Source organism: Amblyraja radiata, chromosome 21, assembly GCF_010909765.2.
Source record: "Amblyraja radiata isolate CabotCenter1 chromosome 21, sAmbRad1.1.pri, whole genome shotgun sequence".
Lineage (NCBI taxonomy): Eukaryota > Metazoa > Chordata > Chondrichthyes > Rajiformes > Rajidae > Amblyraja > Amblyraja radiata.
Genome location: NC_045976.1, coordinates 30,629,686 through 30,649,782, shown reverse-complemented (window position 1 = coordinate 30,649,782; position 20,097 = coordinate 30,629,686). Strand labels below are relative to the sequence as shown.

Sequence of the window (20,097 nt, the reverse complement as noted above, 5' to 3'; positions counted from 1 at the left end):
CTATTTTCCATCTCCCTTGTCTCTCAATCTGAAGAAAGGTTTCGACCAAATACGTTACCTATTCTTTTTTTCCAGATATGCTTCCTAAACTGCTGAGTTAATCAAGCATTTTGTGTCCATCTCCAGCTAATGACCAGACAATCAAGCTGCTCCCAATCATCAGGAGTTGTCCACAGTGCGGGCAAGTGTCACATACCCTCCAAGATTAAACTTGCCCACGCTCAGTGCTGGTTTCACAAAGATCGCTTGGTTCTGAACCACATCACAGCCTTGGTCCAAACACGGAGCAAAGAGCTGCATTCTGGAAAGACCCATGAAACACCCAGGAAAGAGACTGAAGCACCCCTAACAGATGAAGCCATCGTTCAAGCCGGTGAACCAACAAATACAACACCACGTTGGTGGCATGGCCTATCAAATACCAAAGTGAACATCTATTTGTGGAGCCGTAGGGGATGGGTGAGACCTCCGATGAATATTTCTCCCCTATTTTTACTCTGGGCAAAGACATGATGACTAGGGAGCCCAAGAAAGTCAATGGGGGCCTCTTGGTTATAGTCAGCATTACAGCAGAGGAGCTGTTAGATGTCTTAAAGCACAAATCTCTGGAGCCTGATCCAAGAACAATGTCGGAGCTACAGAAAAACTGTGGAGCTCAGAATGCACAGACTGTCATTATTATATTGTAAGAACGTCTCAGTAAATGTTGTAAAAACCCAACTCTTCAACGAAGCTCCTTTGGATGGAACCTGCTGGTCATCGCTGCTCTGACCACGATGTGACTCCAAACATTCACTAAGGTCCTTACATTAAATGATTCAGGGGTTAAACACACAATGATATCCCAAAGCATTGCATGATGAGCATTTTTGAGCAAATTGCTTTGGGCAGTTATTTCCAGCTTTATCAACATTCACTCATCACAAGATTAAATTGATCATATTTTAAAATTACAAAGGAAAGTAACAAATCTGCCCTCAGTAAGAAGTGTTAATCAGAAACATGTTATGTAACTCTCCTCTCCTCAACAATCTGAGATCAGCTGTGGTTTTACTGCAACCGCTCAGCTTCTGCATAATCAACCGTCAAATTTCCAGTCTCCTACCCTGAACCATTCTAATTAAATAATGACCAGCTTGTGTTTTTCTTCACAAAATAAACTCTCCAGGCCATTCCTAATGCCCAGTCCTGATATCTGACAACCAGAGGACAAACACAGGACCAGTTCCCTTTTCATCCCTTGACTCTCAATTTGTAAAAAGGTTTCGACCCAAAATGTCACCTATTCCTTTACTCCAGAGATACTCCGCTGAGTTAATCAAACATTTTGTCTATCTCCAGCTAATGACCAGACAATCAGGCTGCTCCCAATCATCAGGAGTTGTCCACAGTGCGGGCAAGTGTCACTCCCCCCCCAATAATCGACTTGCCCACGCTCAGTGTGGGTTTCATCAAGATCACTCGGCTCTGAACCAAATCACAGCCTTGGTCCAAACACGGAGCAGAGAGCTGCATTCAGGAGGTGAGGTCAGAGTGAGGCTCCTTGAAAACAAGGCAGAGAATACGTCGAAGGTATGCGCACATGGTGGGGAGGGGAAAATTCAAGGGAAGAGAGAGTTTTTGTGTAATTGGAGAATTTCATGATCATTGGTCCTCACTGGTCCTCAATGCACCTACTCTGGGAAAGAGACTGTGCATCTACCCAATCTAATCCTCTCATGATTTTATACACTCCCATAAGATCACCCTTCATCCTCCTGAGCTTCAGTCTACTTAGTATCTCGTTATAGCTCAGACCCTCTAGTCCTGGCAACATCCTCATAAATTTTCAACTTGACAACATCTTTCCTGCCGAGAACTGAAAACAATACTTTAAATGTGACCTCACCAACCTCTTATACAACTGCAACATGACCTCCCAATGAAAGCCAAAGTGCCCAAAGGCTTTTTGTCCTCTCAATTTACCTGCATCTCCACCTTAAGGGAACCATACACCTGCACTCCCAGATCCCTCTACTCGGCCTCACTCCCTCAAACCCACTGTGGATTTGTTGGAGTAAATGATGAGAAACTGTTTCCGGTGTCTGTGATCGCAGAGACTACAGGAGAATGATGTTGTGGAAATCTGGGACCTTCACAAACTTCTCAATGTGTGGAAATAATGGTCTAATAAATCGGCGGTGAGGTGATGGTGATTTCCCTCAGCGAGTGTCTCCCAGCTGGCTGAGGTGATGAGGTAACAAATGCTGCAGCGCATCGCTCCGTGAATTCCAGTTACTGAGCTCTCTGCCAGGCAGCAGGAGCACGGACTAGAGGATGGAGATCTGAGGTCATTGGCAAATGGGGCAGGTGGGACAGGAGGAATCAGTTTTGTTCAGGAAGTTGGCATGATCTGAAACTCACGGACTGAAAGGCTGGTGGAAGCAGTCAAAAATAACTTTCAAAGGATTTGGCTGAATGTGTGAAGGAACAATTTCCTGTGGTTCGAGGAAAGAGTAGCAGAATTGTGCTAAATGGATCACACGATCAAAGAGATGACACAGATAGGATGGGGCAAATGGCCCCTGCTGTGCAGGATCATTGGTTCATTCTATGATTCTACCAGGGGTTGACGATGGAGCTGAAAGTACAATGGGTCCAAGAGACCACTTGATCTGCCTCTGGAGTGTGAAGTGATTGGGGAACAAGAGAAAATCCAGAGAAAGAAAGGGCCATTTGGCCCATCAATCCCACCCCACTGGAGATCCTGTGGATTCCTTCCCACATCATGTTCCTGCAGGCATCTCCCTCAGCTGTGCCTGGAAATGCAACAAGCATCAAGCAGTCCATTATCTCCCCATCTTTCCATGCTCCTTCTGGCCAGACTTCACTCCAGCTCCATGTTCAAAAGTGGCCAAGATGTTGAATTGAACCAATTCTTACAAATGGATTACAAACTTTCCTGAATCAGTGACGGAGGGGGACTTTCCACTGTGATGGGAAAAGGAGAGGAAATAGACCAGAGTGAGTAAAGGAATTAGTGAGGTGTTCTGGGTCAATAATAATGTATTTGTCTAAATGTTACATCTTAATTGTTCCTGTTGATAATATTCATTAGACCCTAATACCATAAACACATAACGGGACCATAAATACAATCTACAGTTTCCATCCCTCAGTGTTCAGATACAATGCCACATTCAACAGTCACACTGGGAGCTCACAAGACATTTCTGTGACTTCCTGTTCATCTTGTTCTAATCTGTCAGTCAGTGATTGGTCATCAGAAGTTTTACGTAGATTGCTGCAGCCAATTGAGTTTGATTCCAATGGTTCCAAAAGCCTCCAAGATGCCAGTACTACACGTATATAAGGATGCAACAGCATTGGAAACCTCATCGACACAGAGAGCTGGGAGAGAGAGAGGTGGGAATGGCAGCAGGATATGCCCACCTTCACTGTGAAACTTGACACTAATGATGAATTGTTTTCTTGTGTTTCAGGTTCGAGGAAGGAAACATGATGCTGGTGTGGGTTTTGGTGCTGACCGCACTGCTTGCCAGTGATGTGGCAGGTAAGGTCCATTGATTCCAGGAGCTTTAGAAATATATTGGTGTGAGGAATGAATGCACAGGCAGTGTGTTGGGACTGTGGAACATGGGAATTTGTGGTCATTGGGACTGGTCGGGATGTGGCAGGAAATGTTTCTTGTCTGGGATACTCATCTCAGAGCTGCTGAGTTGGAAGGTGAGTTGGAGACTCTCCTCCACATCAGGAGACAGAGATTTCTCCACGGTGACGCTTCACAGGAAGACAGAGTTGCAGGAAGCGGGATATGTGACTCTCTGTCGGGAACCCAAGGATTGCAGAGGAGAAGGTTCTGCAGGCACTGGTCCAATGCAATGGATGCATTGTACTTGCCCACTGTGAGGGTGAGGATGGAGGCTTGAGGGAGGATGACCAGAGTGCTGGCAATGGTACAATGGACAGAGACCGAGAATGGTTGTAGTTATGGTGGTCAATAGAAATGTAATTCCAATTCTCTGGCCACATCACTGGCCAGCATGGGTAGGGTAGAAGGGCACAGTGCAGAGTAATGTAAAATCAGAGGGCATAGGTTCAAGGTTCAAGTGGAACATTTTAAAGGTGCCAGAGGAAGCATTGCAGAGAGGTAGAATTACAGCATTTAAAAGGCACTTACACATGTCCATAGACATGAATGGATGAGAGATGGATGAGAGGATATGTGCCAAAAGAAGGCAATAGGTCTCACTCAGGACGACTCTTCAGTCGGCATGTTGGTTTAAAATCCTCATTCTCTTTATCTTCCAGGAGCAAACAATTCCACCGAACCAGAGGAGACTCTGCAGAACCTTGGATGTCATAGACGATGTCGTCCACATTGGTATTATTATCATCCTACAAGATCCTGTTACCGTTTTTTCCATCACAAATTGCAATGGGAACATGCTGAGGTAAGTCCCTGAAACCAGCGATTGCTAAGTTTAGAGATACAGCTTGGAAACAGGCCCTGCAGCAAACAGACTCCAGCGATCCCTCAACACTAGTTCTGTCCGACACACACTAGTGACAATTTACAGTTGTCCATTAACTGACAAACCTTCACATCATGGAATGTTGCACCGAAACTGGAGGGGGACCAACATCCTACTGGGAAGGTTTGCTCATGCTACACAGGAGGGTTTAAACTACAGTAGATTGACAGAGGGGTGGGATCTCGTGCAGGACAGAAGCACGGGAGAGGCTAGAAGTTGCTATGGAGGGTTATGTGAGAAAAGTTAGTGCACAGAATAAGCAGGGGAAAGGCAGAGAGTGAGGAAGGAGGGTTGGGTTAAACTGCACGTATTTTAATGCAAGGTGCCTGGCGTGTAAGACAGATGAGTTTAGGGAATGGATAGGTACGAGCGACTGGGACATTGTAGCCATGACTGAAACCTAGTTAAGGGAGGGGCAGGATTGGCAGCTCAATGTTCCAGGGTACAGGAGCTTCAGGAGAAACATGGGTGAGGGAAAAAGAAGAAGGGAGGTTGCATTGTTGGTTGAGGAGAATGTCACGGCAGTGATCAAAGGTGACATTACGGATGGTTGATATAATGAGGCTCTATGGGTGGAGCTGAGGAACAAGAAAGGGATGATCACCTTGCTGGGGGTGTACTACAGACCCCCGAATAGTCAAGGGGAATTAGAAGAACAAATGTGCCGGGAGATTGCCGACAGCTGCAGGACAAATAAGGTTGTTGTGGTAGGCAATTTTAACTTTCCTAAAATAGAATGGGAATATCATACTGTGAAGGGTTCAGATGGGGTGCAATTCCTCAAAAGTGTTCAGGAGAGTTTTCTTAAGCTGTATGTGGAGGCCCCCACATGTGAGAGGGCAACACTGGATCTAGTATTGGAAAATTGGGAAGGGAATGTTAATGAAGTGTGATTGGAGGAGCCTTTTGGGACCAGTGACCACAATTTAATTAGGTTTAAGATAGTTATGGATAGGGACGGAGAGAGTCCACGCGTTAAAATGCTCAACTGGGGTAAGGTCAACTTTGAGGGTATGAGAGAAGGTCTTGCTTAAGTTGACTGGAGCAGGTTGTTTGAGGGGAAAGGAACATCGGCCAAGTGGGATGTTTTAAAGTGTACTGAAGAAAGCTAATGACGTGTATGTCCCCGTTAGAGTGAAGGGCAAAGCCGGCAAACATAAGGAAGCTTGGCTGACGAGGGAAATTGAAACGTTAGTCATAAACAAGAAGAATGCATGGGGTAGGTGTAGGCCGCTGGGAACAAAGAAATAAACTACAAAAGGAAATCAGAAGGGCAAAAAGGGGCCAGGAGATAGCTCTGGTGGGTAGCATTAAGGACAATCCCAAAAGTTTCATAAATACATAAGGGGGAAAAGGGTAACTAGAGAGAGAGAGAGTGGGACCTCTCAAGAATCAAAGCCGTCACCATTGTGTGGAGCCACAGGAGATGAGCAAGGTCCTAAATGAGTATTTCTCCTCTGTATTTACAGAAGAGAAAGACAGTAGGATGGAGGAAATTGGAGCAGTCACTGGAATTGTCTTGAGAGCAGTCACTGGAATTGTCTTGAGAGCAGTCAGGGTTACTGTTGAAGAGGTACTGAAGGTACTGTCTTGTTTGAAGGTAGACAAATATACAGGGCCTGATCTGATATATCCGAGGACATTGTGGGAAACTAGAGAGGAAATTGCAGGAGCCCTAGTTGAAATTTGAGAGCCCTCCTTAAATGCAGGAGAGGTGCCGGAAGACTGGAGGGTGGCAAATGTTGTACCTCTTTACAAGAAGGGCTTCAGGGAAAATGCTGGGAACTATAGGCCAGTGTGCTTAACATCTGGAGTTAGACAAAAATGTTGGGCGAGGCCGCATATATGGAGCAAAGGAAATAGGTGACGTTTCGTGTTGATACCCTTCTTCAGGACCGGATAGACTCGGCTTGAACTCGCTAGAATTTAGAAGATTGAGGGGGGATCTTATAGAAACTTACAAAATTCTTAAGGGGTTAGACAGGCTAGATGCAGGAAGATTGTTCTTGGTGTTAGGGAAGGCCAGAACAAGGGGTCACAGTTTAAGGATAAGGGGGAAATCTTTTAGGACCGAGATACGAAAAACATTTTTGACACAGAGAGTGGTGAATCTCTGGAATTCTCAGCCACAGAAGGTAGTTGAGGCCAGTTCATTGGATATATTTAAGAGGGAGTTAGATGAGGCCCTTATGGATAAAGGGATCAGGGGGTATGGAGAAAAGGCAGGTACAGGATACTGAGTTTGATGATTAGCCATGATCATATTGAATGGCGGTGCAGGCTAGATGGCCGAATGGCCTACTCCTGCACCTAATTTCTATGTTTCTATGTTTTAGACATCTGTAGTTGGTAAGTTACTTGAGAGTAATCTAAGGGATAGGATATACAGGCATTTGGATGGGCAAAGCATAATTAGGGATAGTCAGCATGATTTTGTAAGTGGAAGGACGTGTCTTACAACTCTGATCGATTATTTTGAAGATGTGACCAAAAAGGTTGATGAGGGCAGAGCTGTAGATGGTGTGTACATGGACTTCAGTAAGGCGTTCAACAAGGTTCCACATGTTAGGCTGCTCTGGAAGGTTAGATCGCATGTGGTCCAAGGAGGGATACTATAGCAGAATGGTTAGCAAATTGGCTCCATGGAAGGAAGCAGAGGGTAATGGTGGAAGGTTGCTTCTCAGACTGGATGCCTGTGACTAGTGGTGTGCCTCTGGGTTCGATGCTGGGCCCATTACTGTTTGTCATTTACATCAATGATTTGGATGAGAACATACAGGGTAAGATTTGCAAGTTTGCTGATGAAACAAAAGCTAGTGGTTTTGCAGATAGTGAAGATGGTTGCGAACAATTGCAGCAGAATCTGGATCAATTGGCCAGGTGGGCGGAGGAATGGTTGATGGAATTTAATACAGAGAAGTGTGAGGTGTTGCATTTTGAGATGTTGGATAAGGGCAGAACCTACACAGTAAATGTAGGCCTCTGGGAAGTGTTGTAGAGTAGAGGGATCTAGTACAGGTGCATAGTTCCTTGAAGGTCGAGTCGCAGGAAGATAAGGTAGATAAGTTGGCACTTAGGCCATCAGTCAGAATATTGAGTATAAAAGTTGGGAGGTCATGTTGCAGTTGTAAAAGACTTTGGTGAGACCACATTTAGAATATTGTGTTCAGTTCTGGGCACCATGTTATCGGAAAGATATTGTCAAGCTTGAAATGGTTCAGAAAAGATTTACGAGGATGTTGCCAGGACCAGAGGGTGTGAGCTATAGGGAGAGGTTGTGTAGGCTAGAACTCTATTCCATGGAGCGCTGGAGGATGAGGAGATATCTTATCGGGGTATACAAAATCATGAGAGGATTAGACCAGGTAGATACACAGTCTTTTGCCCAGATAGGGGAATCAAGAACCAGAGGACATAGGTTCAAGGTGAAGGGGAAAAGATTTAATAGGAATCTGAGGGGCAACTTTTTCACACAAAAGGTGGTGCACGTATGGAACATGCTGCCAGAGGAGGTAGTTGAGGCTGGGACGGTCCCATTGTTTAAAAACAGGTACATGGATAGGTCAGGTTTTGGAGGGATATGGACCATGCACCGGCAAGTGGGACTGGTGTAGCTGGGACATTGTTGGCCAGTGTGGGCGAGTTGGGCCGAAGGGCCTGTTTCCAAACTGCATCACTCTCTGACTACAACCGGAGCACCTGGAAAAACAAACTTGTTTACAGGGAGAACATACAAACTCCTTAAGGAGAATGCCCATGATCCCGTGTCTCTGGCACAGTAAGGCAGCAGCTCTACCACTGCATCAGTGTGCGCTGGGACGCCTGGGGAACATTGCTCATGCTCGTTTAATCCCATGAACTCACAGCACAGCTTCTCATTGAATTGCCTGTGATGAGTCCCTGTGTTCCAGGGTGCGCTTCACTGCAGCCGTGGGCTCCGGTTTCTATCGCTCGGACCAGTGGGTGAAATATTGGGGATTTGAGGGGAAACTCCACATCCAGGAGTTAACACGGAGCTGGGGTTGACACCAAAGTGTTTAAAGAACTAGACCTCTATTTGAAGGGAACAAAGTTGCTGAATGTCCACTTCACTTTGGATGATTTACTGAATGACGAACAAGGGGATGAAGCACGGTGGTTGAAACAAGAGATAAAATACTTTGTTTGTTTCCAGCTTCACTGCAGATTCATGGCACATCATGCACATCATGGACGTCATGGACATCTGGCTTCTAGCAGGTCGTACTATGAAAACGCATTCATTTCCCGAGTGATCCGGCTTGGGCATGGAGGAACACAAGCCGTTTGGATTGGTCTCAACGACAAAAGCTGGGTAAGTTTATTGGTGACACGTTATCTTGCAGGACCTCGCGACACTGGGCAGACCTGCATTTGTTGTTCCCCCTGATCATCCTCTGACTATATCAGAGAGTAGGTTACAGTCAACACATTGATGGATCTCTGGGGTCACATCGTTGTTCATAGGTACGTAGTTTGGATCCAAGTAAATAAACTGCAATCACTCTGGAGAAACAAGTTACCATCAGTAATGGGGACTGAAACTACTGGACTGTTGTAAACACTCCTCTGGTTCCCTGTTATTCTTCAGGGTAAGAAATCTGCCCTCCTTCCCCAGTCTGGCCTCACCACGACTGCAGAGATCCATCAATGTGTTGACCCTTACCTGCCGTCTGACATGGTCAGAGGATGATCACGGAAGTACAATAAATGCAGGTCCGGTCACTGTCACCATGTCCTGTGAACAAATGAAATCCCTCATGTTCATATGTCTGTTTCTGCTCCACATGAGCCTCCTCTCACCCTCCTTCATCTCACACCGTCACTGGGACTTTCCTTTCCCCTCATCAGCTTCACTGTCTTCCACCTAAACGTGAGATTCTGATCGGTCTCAATGCCCCCTCACCACAGTCAGTCACATCACCAACACTCTGGGGAAAAGGGTATCTCTGGACGAGGCTTCTGGGTTGATCAGTGACTACTTTATATTTATTCACCCGGCTTTTCCACTGCACCACCAGTGGAAACATTTCTCCACGTCGACCCTATTCCATCGCCATAGTTTGAAGGTGGGTCCCAGTGACCCACTCAGCCACCCCACACACAGGCATCTGCCTTTAACATCCGTGTTAATTGTAGTTATGGCTCCACGGTTACAGCAGGTAGACACATTCAGAGAGAAAGAGGGAGAGGGAGATCACTCTCAGCCACTGGTGGATGAAATGGCTCTGGTTGGTCCAACCTTTGTTGGGAAGTACCATGTCTCAGTTCTGCAGCCTTCCCTGAAATATTTTCACCCTTCACTGGTGTACTTGTGCCTTTCCCATGTCATGGAACCACAACTGTGCTCCGTATCCAAGTGCGGTCTTACCAAGGTTCTATCCCAGTCCCACTCAACCTCTGCTTTTCAACTCTATCCCTCGAGAACTGGTCTCCACAGCTTTGAATAAATTATGTGAATTCCTGTACCACTGCATTTATTCACAAACCCTTTCTCCACACTCCCTGGTTCTGGTTAATCCGTCCAGTTAATCTTTCCCCTGAAACTCTCTGAAGGAAGAAATGAATCATTGAATTTAAATAACCTGCTGGAGGTCAGTAATAGTTTGGGGTATTCACTACCCCGAGGAATGGATCCGCTAAACCTTCAGACACATTCAAAGCCTCTCGAGTTCTTGGGCTGGGCAGTGAATATTCCAGATGTCCTCCTGATCTGGGCCGGTCCCTGAAGGGCAAGGAAATGTAAAATTCACCAAAGACCCACTGAATGGAGGAGCAGTGTTGGTGCCGGTGGGGGTGGAGGGGCGAGGGAGTGGGTGAAGTGCCCAGTGTTCCACTCCTCCACACACACAACAGGCTCCGTGCTACAACTCACTGTCTCCATCTCCTGTTGGGTTTGGCATTCTGTGTTCATTGGTCTGCAGGGGTCTACAGTTCTTTTCTTCATTGTTCACCGACTTTCTCTGGGAGATCCTACTTTGTATTTGTGTGGAATTACCATCTTTTCCTCATTTTCTGAGTTACCATTGCTCCTCTTCTCTGACCTTTACTCTCAGATCCTGTCACATTCATCCCAAAGATTCTGTTACTTCCATGAGATTTCCCCACCCTGCCAGTCCATAGTTTAAACTCCCATCCACTGCCTTACTTGTCCCGGCTGCTCGTATTCTGCTATCACTCCGGCTCAGGTACAGCTCATCCCTGTACTGTTATGTGGCAGCTTACTCAGCATTCCAACAGCAATGACCATTGTTTATACCCACAGGAAGGTCATTACAAATGGATTGATGGATCTGCATACAGATACTCACGCTTTGCTTGTGGGGAACCTAATAACCTTCGCAACGAAGATTGTGTGGAAACTAACTTTCGTCGTAAGTGTAACAATGACAGAAATATTGTTTTGTTGGAAGTTGATTTCAGATACTGTATTGAATAAGAGATTACCTCCACAGACCAGCAGTTACACAGAGGGAATGAACCAACCTCATGGGTTCTGTACTCTGCAGAACTGGACTGACTGCCCAGCAGTGAGAGGAGGATATATGGGATGTAATGCAGGAGTCAGGGGAACAGACACCGAGTGTAACTGTGCAGGAGGAATGTACAAGGGGGTAACACTGGAGTTAGAGGAATGATTTATAGGGGGATGTCAAGAGGATGTTTCCTCAAGTGTGAAACCAGATTTACTGGTCAAAATTGTGAAATAGCCACCGATAAATCAAAGCGAGAAGAGAGAAAATCTTCTTGACTTGGGCGTGGGGGGCAGGTGGGGATCAGGAGCATGTAATCGAGGCAGAGAGCACAGATGTACTTAAGGGAGAGGTAGATGGAGAAAGGAACAGACAGATGTGTTGATGGGGTCGGATGCAGGGAGGGGGAAGGCTGGAAATACTCAGTGGGTCAGGCAGCATCTGTGGAGAGAGGAACAGAGATACTGTAACAGCTCCCTTAATGAACATTCTGTTTCCTCTCCACTTGCTAAGTGACCAATTGAATATTTCCAGTATTAGTTCAGATTTCTGGAATCTGCAGCATTTTGCTTGTGGACAAACCGGTAAATGCTTTCCTCTTTTCTTGCTTCTAGGTGCGGGATTATGGAATGATATGTCATGTCAAGCACACAAGAGTTATGTTTGTTCCTACAGACTGTGATTAGAAGACTCCAGAATTATCCCCTCATCCTTTCCAGCAGTGGATCCAGTGCTTTGATTTCTTTGTAGCCGCTCTCACTGTCTGTGGTGACTGTACTCACTTAGCTTCTTAGCCAATAATAAAGAGAACTGCATCATGAGCTGTGTGTTTGGTGCTGTGTGAGTCCAGTTTCTCGCAGCCTTCCTGTCCCACTGTTGCTTCCTCCCCACCTCTGCACTCAGTGCTGCGCTGAGGAGAAGGCGGCACAGACTTTACACAATGAACTCTTGTCCTTCGGCCGCACCTGGTGTGTCGGGTCCCGGACACCGCACCTGGGAGAGAAATAAAGGCTGTGGAGAGGATACATGGGGAGTTAGTGGAATAGTTGCAGGGAGAGAGCTTTCACAGTCCTGTGGATGAGCTGCAGAAGATGAACTGGGACCAGAAATTCCTCAGCACAGGTGTCGGAACATGATGTGAAGGAAGTCAAGCCTTGCCCAACCCGCCAGTCAATGGCCTGAGGGAGAGTGAGAGAGATAGTGGGACTAACTCAACATTACACGGGGAGTATAGTTGGGACAGGGAACGCACCTTTGCGGGGCACCTTGCTGAGAATTATTGCACAGCAGGTGATGTCATCTATCCTCACTGAGTGTGGATGGTGGGTCAGAGAGTTGAGGATCCGAGAGACAAGAGAGGAGATTGTAGGGGCTTTGATGAAGATCTTAGTATCCTCGCTCACCACGGCTGAGGTCTCGGAGGACCAGCGAGTATTCACTATCATCCCATTATTAAAAGGAAGCAGAGATAATCGAGAAGTTTAGAAGATGGTGAGCCTCACACCTGTGGTAGAGAACTATTGGTGGGGATTCTTTGAGATAGGATTTACTCCCATTTGGAAGAGAATGGGATAAAATAATGACCGGTTGTGTTTTTCTTCACAAAATAAACTCTCCAGGACATTCCTAAAGCCCAGTCCTGATATCTGACATCCAGAGGACAAACACAGGACCAGTTCCCTTTTCATTAACCAGCATCGTCACCCGTCCAATCAACAACCATTCCTAGATCCTTCCTTCCATCCACCCTGTCTCCAAACTTCCTTTCCTCTCCAAATTCTTCACCAGGTATTGGCCCATAAATTGGACGCCACAATGAAGCTCGACCAATCCAGTCCAGGTGAGGCAGAGATTCACTTGTACCTACTCCAACCTCATCTACCATATCCGTTGTTCTCTGTGTGGGCTCCTATATATCGGCGAGACCAAACCCAACTGGGCGATCATATTGCTGAAACCCTATGCTCAGTCTGCCTGAGCCGACACGATCTCCCGGTTGCCAAACATTTAAACTTCCCTTCACATTCCCATACTGACCTTTCTGTCCTGGGCCTCCTCCACTGTCAGAGTGAGGCTACCTGTAAATTCGAGCAACAGCACCGTATATTTCACTTGGGAACTTTACAGCCCAGCGGTATGAACGTTAATTTCTTTCAAATAACCTTTGCATTCCCTCTCGCCCGACCCCTCCTACACCCTAACCACCCTACCAGTTCCACTGTTCGTATCCATCTATCCCTTTATTATCACCTCTTCCACAGCCAACAATAGACCATTGTGGGCTCCATCTTTCCATAACCATCAGTGCTGTCTCTTATTTGTTTTGAACCTTTTCGTGCCTCTACTTTCCCTCTCCCTTGACTCTCAATCTGAAGAACGGTTTCGACCAAATGCGTTACCTATTCCTTTTCCCCAGAGATGCTTCCTAACCTGCTGAGTTAACCAAGCATGTTGTGTCTATCTCCAGCTAATGACCAGACAATCAGGCTGCTTCCAATCATCAGGAGTTGTCCACAGTGTGGGCGTGTCACTTCTCAAGTGATCAAGAAGACACGTAGATAGAAGATGCTCCCCATGTCGGTCCACAAGGGTGTGCACATTGGTCGTTCTTTGCTCCGAGCCTATGTAACAGGGACCAGCGACCACAGCAGTTGTTGTATTAGTTAGAGTCACAGAGTCATGCAGCATGGGAACAGGCCCTTTGTCCCGAACTGTCATGCTGTCCAAGTTGCCACAACTAAAATAGTCCCTCCCCCTGTGTTTGACCCATTTCCCTCAAAACCTTTGCTATCCATGTACCTGTCCAAATGTTTTCTAATTGTTCTTATAGTATCTGTCTCAACAACCTCCTCTGGTATGTCGTTCCATTTATCAACCCCTATGTGAAAAAGTTTCCTTTCAGGTTCCTATTAAATCGTACCCCCTCACCTCAAACATATGTACTCCATTTCTTGATTCCCCTACTCTGGATAAAAGACTGTGTACATTCATCCTTTCTATTCCCCTCATGGTTTAATACACCTCTATAAGATCTCCCCTCAGCCTCCATGGAATAAAGTCAAATCTTCCTCAACCTTTCCCAATAGCTCAAGTCCCTGAGTCCTGGCAGCAATCTCATACATCTTCTCTGCACTCTTTCCAGCTTGATGATATCCATCCTACAGCAAGTCGTGAAGTCAAGTTTAGTTGTCACATACGCTTACGAGATGTGCACTGAAATGAAAAGTGGCAATGCCTGCGGAATTAGATTAGATTAGATTAGACTTTATTAATCCCCTTATTCAGGGTAAATTCAGATGTCCTTGCAGCACAATAATAAAAATACAACATAGCATTCAAGAAGAAGTTCAACACCAAAACACAAAAACATCCCCCCACAGGGAACCCATAGTGCGTTCGGCCGAACGCACTACTCTCTGCAGAGCCTTCTTGTCCTGGGCAGAGCAGTTCCCAAACCAGATTGTGATGTTTCAGAAAAAGATGCTTTCTACAGCCGCTGAGTAGAACTGGAGGATCCTCAGAGAGAAACTGAATTTCCTCAGCTGCCTGAGGTGGTAAAGGCGCTGCCTTGCCTTACTCACCACTGTGGCAGCGAGTTATGTCCATGTCAGACCCTCAGTGATGTGGACTCACAGGTATTTAAAGCAGCCCACTCTATCCACAGTTTCCCCATTCACTTGTGCGTGTACGTCCTCTTCCCGGTAGGCCTACTCATTATTTTCGGTGATCAGGCCCACCACCACAGTGTCATCAGCAAACTAGTCATAACAGGATATAACCAGGGTTATATCTGGGCCATACAATGCCCTGACTGATGAAGGCCAATGAACTGATAGCCCATCTTAAACACACTATCTACTATGACCCCACTTTCAGGGAACAATGTACCTGTTCTGCCAGCACTCCCCAGGGCTGTACCATTCACTGTAACGGCCTTCCCCTGGTTTAACTTCACAAAATACAACACCTTACACTTATCTGCATTAAACCTCATTAGTTTTTATTCTGCACACTTGCTCAGCTGATCAAAATCCTGCTGTAATTATTGAAAGCCATCATCAGTATCTAAGATATTGTCCACTTTCGTATCATTTGCAAACTTACATTTTCATCCAAATTATTGATATAAACAGCAAACAGCAATAGGCCCAGCAATGATCTCTGAGGCACACTCCCAGTCACGGGGCTCCAGTCCTAAAAACAATCTTCCATCATCACCCTCTGCTTCCTTCCATGAAGTTAATTCTCTATCCAATCGGCTAGATCACCCTGGATCTGACAGGATCTAACCTTCCAGAGCAGCCTACCATGCAGAACCATTACCAAATACCTTGCTGAAATCCATATAGGCAACGTCTATGGCTTTGCCCTCGTCAACCATTTTGGCTACTAGTTCAACAAACTCAATCAGATTTGTGAGACACAATATCACACATACAAAACCAAGCTGTTATACCTAATGCCTGCAGTCTGCCGTTTCACCCTTTTTAATTTTATTTTTTAATCTTGTTCAAAAACAAAATGTTAGTTGGAGGTCTTTTATGTGGTGGGTGGGGGAGGGGAAGGGGGAAACTTTGTTTCCTAGTCCCTACCTGGTCGGAGATGTGGCTTCCCTCCGAGCTGCATCTTCGCCCCGTCCTCGCGGCCTACTATCGAGACTGGAGCGGCGTCTCCCGTCGGGACCGGCCGGGGCTGCAGCTTCGGCGGCGGCGCAGCGCTGCAACACTATCCTGGAGCGGGCGATGCCTTACCGGGTGGCCGTGCGGTAAGCTCCGGAGTGCTGTGACCACCGACTCCAACATCAGAGGAGCTGTGGCTGCGGGCGTCCAGCCGTGGGCGGCACTGGATTTGGAACACCGCGGAGCCTGGGATCGAGATCGCCGGGGTCGGAGTTCCAACCGGCGCGGCCTGAGGACTTCGGGAGCCGCGGTCTCCGGGGAGGGAGCAGCCGCTCCAGACATTTCCAAGCCGCTGAGGAATGTTCACGCGACGCCGGAGTTCCAGCTTCACGGCAAGAGGGCCTGAAAACATTGGACTAGCTGCAAGGCCACAAATAGGCCCCGACCTCGGGTGGTCACAGAGGAAGAGGACTAAACTTTCTGGTGCCTTTCCCCACAGTGGGAAATGTTGATTCTGTTGTGGGGGGACGTTTGTGTTGAACTCTATAATGTGTTGTGTCAATTTATCTTGTTTTAATCTTTTTCTATGGATGTACGGAAACTTATTATTTATTTTATGTAAAGCACATTGGTTTCAACGCGAGTTGATTTAAAACCTGCTATATAAATAAAACTTACTTATTTACTTATTAATCATCTCCTATCTATCTAAATCCATATATATTTTATGCCTCGAAATATTCTCCAGTAACTTGCCTACCAAATTATTTTAAGCCCACTGTCTATAGATCCCAGGGTTTTCCTTGCAGCCCTTCTTTAAAAGTGTTCTCTAAGAACACTATAAGAAGGTAATACACATAAGAAGGAAAAATGTCCCCGATGATGGGAAGTCCAGAACCAGGGGTCACAGATTAAGTATAATGGGTAGGCCATTTAGGACTGATATGAAGAAAACCATTTTCACCCAGAGAGTTATGAATCTGTGGAATTCTCTGCCACAGAAGACAATGGAGGCCAATTCACTGGAGGTATTCAAGAGAGATAGATACAGCTCTGAGGCCTAACAGAATCAAGGGACAAAACAGGAACAGGGTACTGATTTTGGATGATCAGCCATGATCATATTGAATGATCGAATGCTCGAATGGCTCGAAGGACCGAATGACCTATTCCTGCACCTATTTTCTATGTTACTATGTTTCTGTTTTTATGTTAAATAGGGACACAACAATAGCCACTCCCCATTTTGCTGACATCTTACCCGTGTCAAATGATGAATCATATATCTCAGCCAGAGCACTAGTAAATTCTTCTCTAGTTTCTCACAATATCTGTGAATAAATCTGATCAGGCCTGGGAGGTTTCTCTACCTTCACATGCCCAAGAATATCCAGAACCTCCTCGATTGTAAAACAGACGGTCCTCAAGACATCTCCCTTAACCATCGTTCTCCTGTATTTCTGGCTTTCTCCATGGTAAAATGAGAGGAGAAATACACATTGAGGAACTTGAACATTTCCTGCAGCTCCACACAGAGATGAGTGATTTGGTTTCTGAGGGCCCCTATTCTCTCTCAAGATATACATTTGCCCTTAATGTACTTATAAAATAATTTGTATTCACTTTAATATTATCTGACCGAGCTGTCTCCTGCTCCCTTTTTGCCCTCCTGATCTCCTTCTTAAGTAAGCTCCCCAGTCCCAATGCTCCTCCAGGGATAAACTTGATCCCAGCCTCCTATACCTGCATCATGCCTCCTGCTTTTTCCTGATTAAGGAATGGGACAGTCCTGATCCACAAATTAATGTTCTGGAGCAATGGATATATAGATAGGACCTTGCAAAAGTTGATAGATGGAGGTTGTTTGTGGGCCAATGGATGTTCAACAGGTTCAGAGGCTTTTGAAACTAAGATGTCAAGAGTTCAACATGTGCATGTTCCTGTCAGAGTGAAGAGCAAAGCTGGCAGGAGTAGGGGACATCAGATGAAAAGTGATATTGAGACTTAGAAGAAAATAAGGCATGGGTCAGGTACAAGCAGCTGGGCTCAAGTGAATCCCTAGAGCAGTATAAGGACGCAGGAATATACTTGAGAAGGAAGTCAGGAGGACAAAAAGGAACATGAGATATCATTGTCAAAAAAGACTAAGGCGAATCCAAAGAGATTTTGTAAATATTTAAAGGAAAGTAAGTAATTTAGAGGTCATTATAAAGGATGAGGTTATGAAGTACATCGAAGTTCATGATAAAATAGGCAGATGTCAGCATGATTTTGTGAAGGGGAGATCTTGCTTGATGAAACTGTTGGAATTCTTTGAAGAAGTAATTAGGAGGCCAGACAAAGGAGGGTCAGTGGATGTTGTTTACCTAGATTTTCTGAATACCTTTGATAGCGTGTCACATGTGAGGCTGCTAACGAAGATGAGAGCCCACATTATCAAAGGGCAGATATTAGCATGGGTATCAGGTTGGCAGGATGGCAGAAGGCAAAAAGTGGCAATAAAGGGGGCTTTTTCTGGTTGGCTGCCAGTTACTACCAGAGTTCCACTGGGGTCAGTGTTGGGGGCCGCTACTCTTCACGTTGTATATTAATGATTTGGATGAGTGGATTAAAGGTTTTGTGGCCAGGTTTCTAGATGATATGAAAATAGATGTGGGGCAGGTAATGTAGAGAAGGCAGGGACACTTCAGAAGGGCTTCAACAGGTTGGGAGAGTGGGCAGAAAATTGGCAGAAATATATTGAAACTTGCCATATAGTGAAAGGCTTGGATAGAGTACATGTGGGAAGGATGTTTCCACTAATGGGACGAGAGTTCAGAGCCTCAGCATTAAAGAGCATTTCTTTACGAAGGAGATGAGGAGGATTTTCTTCACAGAAGTTGGTGAATCTGTAGAATTCTTTGCCACAGAAAGCTGTGGAGGCCAAGTCAATGGAAATTTTTAAGGCAGAGATAGATAGATTCTGATTAGTATAGGTGTCAATGGCTACGGTGAGAAGCAGGAGAATGAGTTTAGGAGGGAGAGATAGAACAGTCATGATTGAAGACTTGATGGGCCGAATGGCCTATTTCTGCTCCTAACTCTTATGACCTTTGACCTTATGATCTGATCAAGGGAAAAGGCATGGCCCATCAAATACCAAAGTGAACATCTATTTGTGGAGCCGTAGGAGATGGGTGAGACCGCCGATGAATATTTCTCCTCAATTTTTACTCTGGGAAAGACATGATAACTAGGGAGCCCAAGAAAGTTAATGGGGGCCTCTTGGTTATAGTCTGCATTACAGCAGTGGAGCTGTTAGATGTCTTAAAGCACAAATCTCTGGAGCCTGATCCAAGAACAATGTGGGAAGCTACAGAAAAAATTACAGTTGCCCTGGCTGATATATATGCATGATCGTTAGCCACTGCTGAAGTCCCACAGGACTGGAGTGTGGCTGATGTTTTGCCTTTATTCAAGGAAGGCTCCAAAGATAAGCCTAGGAACTACAAACTAGTAAGAAAACCAACCGGTGGTTTGTGGCATGGATTTATGAGGAGGTTGCCAGAACCGGAGGGATTGAGTTTAAAGGGAAAAATGGTTGGGCAGTCTATGGCTTTTTTACTGAGAGAAAAGAAGATTGAGGTATGATCTTACTGATCATGTGTAAAATAATAAAGGGCACTAATAGGGTGAATGCACACAATCTATTTCCCAGGATAGGGAAATCAAGACCTTAACGGCTTTGAGAGAGTTGAGAGGGGAAAGATTTAATTGGAATCTGATGAGCAACTATTGCGCTTGGGCACATTACAGCCCAGCGGTATGAACGTTAATTTCTCTCATTTCAAAGAACCTTTGCATTCCCTCTCGCTGACCCCTCCTACACCCTCACCATCCTCCCAGTTCCCCTGTTCGTATCTCTTTATTATCACATCTTCCACAGCCAACAATGGACCCATTGTGGGCTCCATCCTCCCTTAGCCATCGGTGCCAGCTCTTATTTGTTTTGAACCTTTTCATACCTCTACTTTCTCTCCCCCTTGACTCTCAATCTGAAGAAAGGTTTGACCAAATATGTGAGCTATTCCTTTTCTCCAGATGCTTCCTAACCTGCCGAGTTAATTTTTTGTCCATCTCCAGCTAATGACCAGACAACCAGGCTGCTCCCAATCATCAGGAGTTGTCCACAGTGCGGGCAAGTGTCACTTACCCTCCAATATTCAACTTGCCCACGCTCAGTGCCGGTTTCACAAAGATCGCTTGGTTCTGAAACACATCACAGCCTTGGTCCAAACACGGAGCAAAGAGCTGCATTCTGGAAAGACCCATGAAAGACCCAGGAAAGAGACTGAAGCACCCCTGACAGACAAAGCCATCGTTCAAGCCGGTGAACCAACAAACACAACACCACATGATGAAGGGCTTACTAGTCTACAGACCTCTTCAGCAGGTGATCAAGAAGACACGTAG

At 45.8% G+C, this 20,097-nt stretch overlaps 1 protein-coding gene across 1 annotated transcript in view; it reads left to right on the top strand.

Moving 5' to 3' along the window:
• The first annotated feature begins 3,338 nt into the window (after nucleotides 1-3,338).
• The window catches only part of LOC116984991 (C-type lectin lectoxin-Lio2-like), a 66,368-nt gene continuing 49,609 nt past the window's right edge, over nucleotides 3,339-20,097 (top strand). Inside the window, exons 1-3 of the mRNA XM_033039352.1 lie at nucleotides 3,339-3,405; nucleotides 3,483-3,553; nucleotides 4,312-4,454. Coding sequence (XP_032895243.1) covers nucleotides 3,499-3,553; nucleotides 4,312-4,454 — 198 coding nt within the window. The 5' untranslated portion in view covers nucleotides 3,339-3,405; nucleotides 3,483-3,498. The remainder of the gene's footprint in view (nucleotides 3,406-3,482; nucleotides 3,554-4,311; nucleotides 4,455-20,097) is intronic.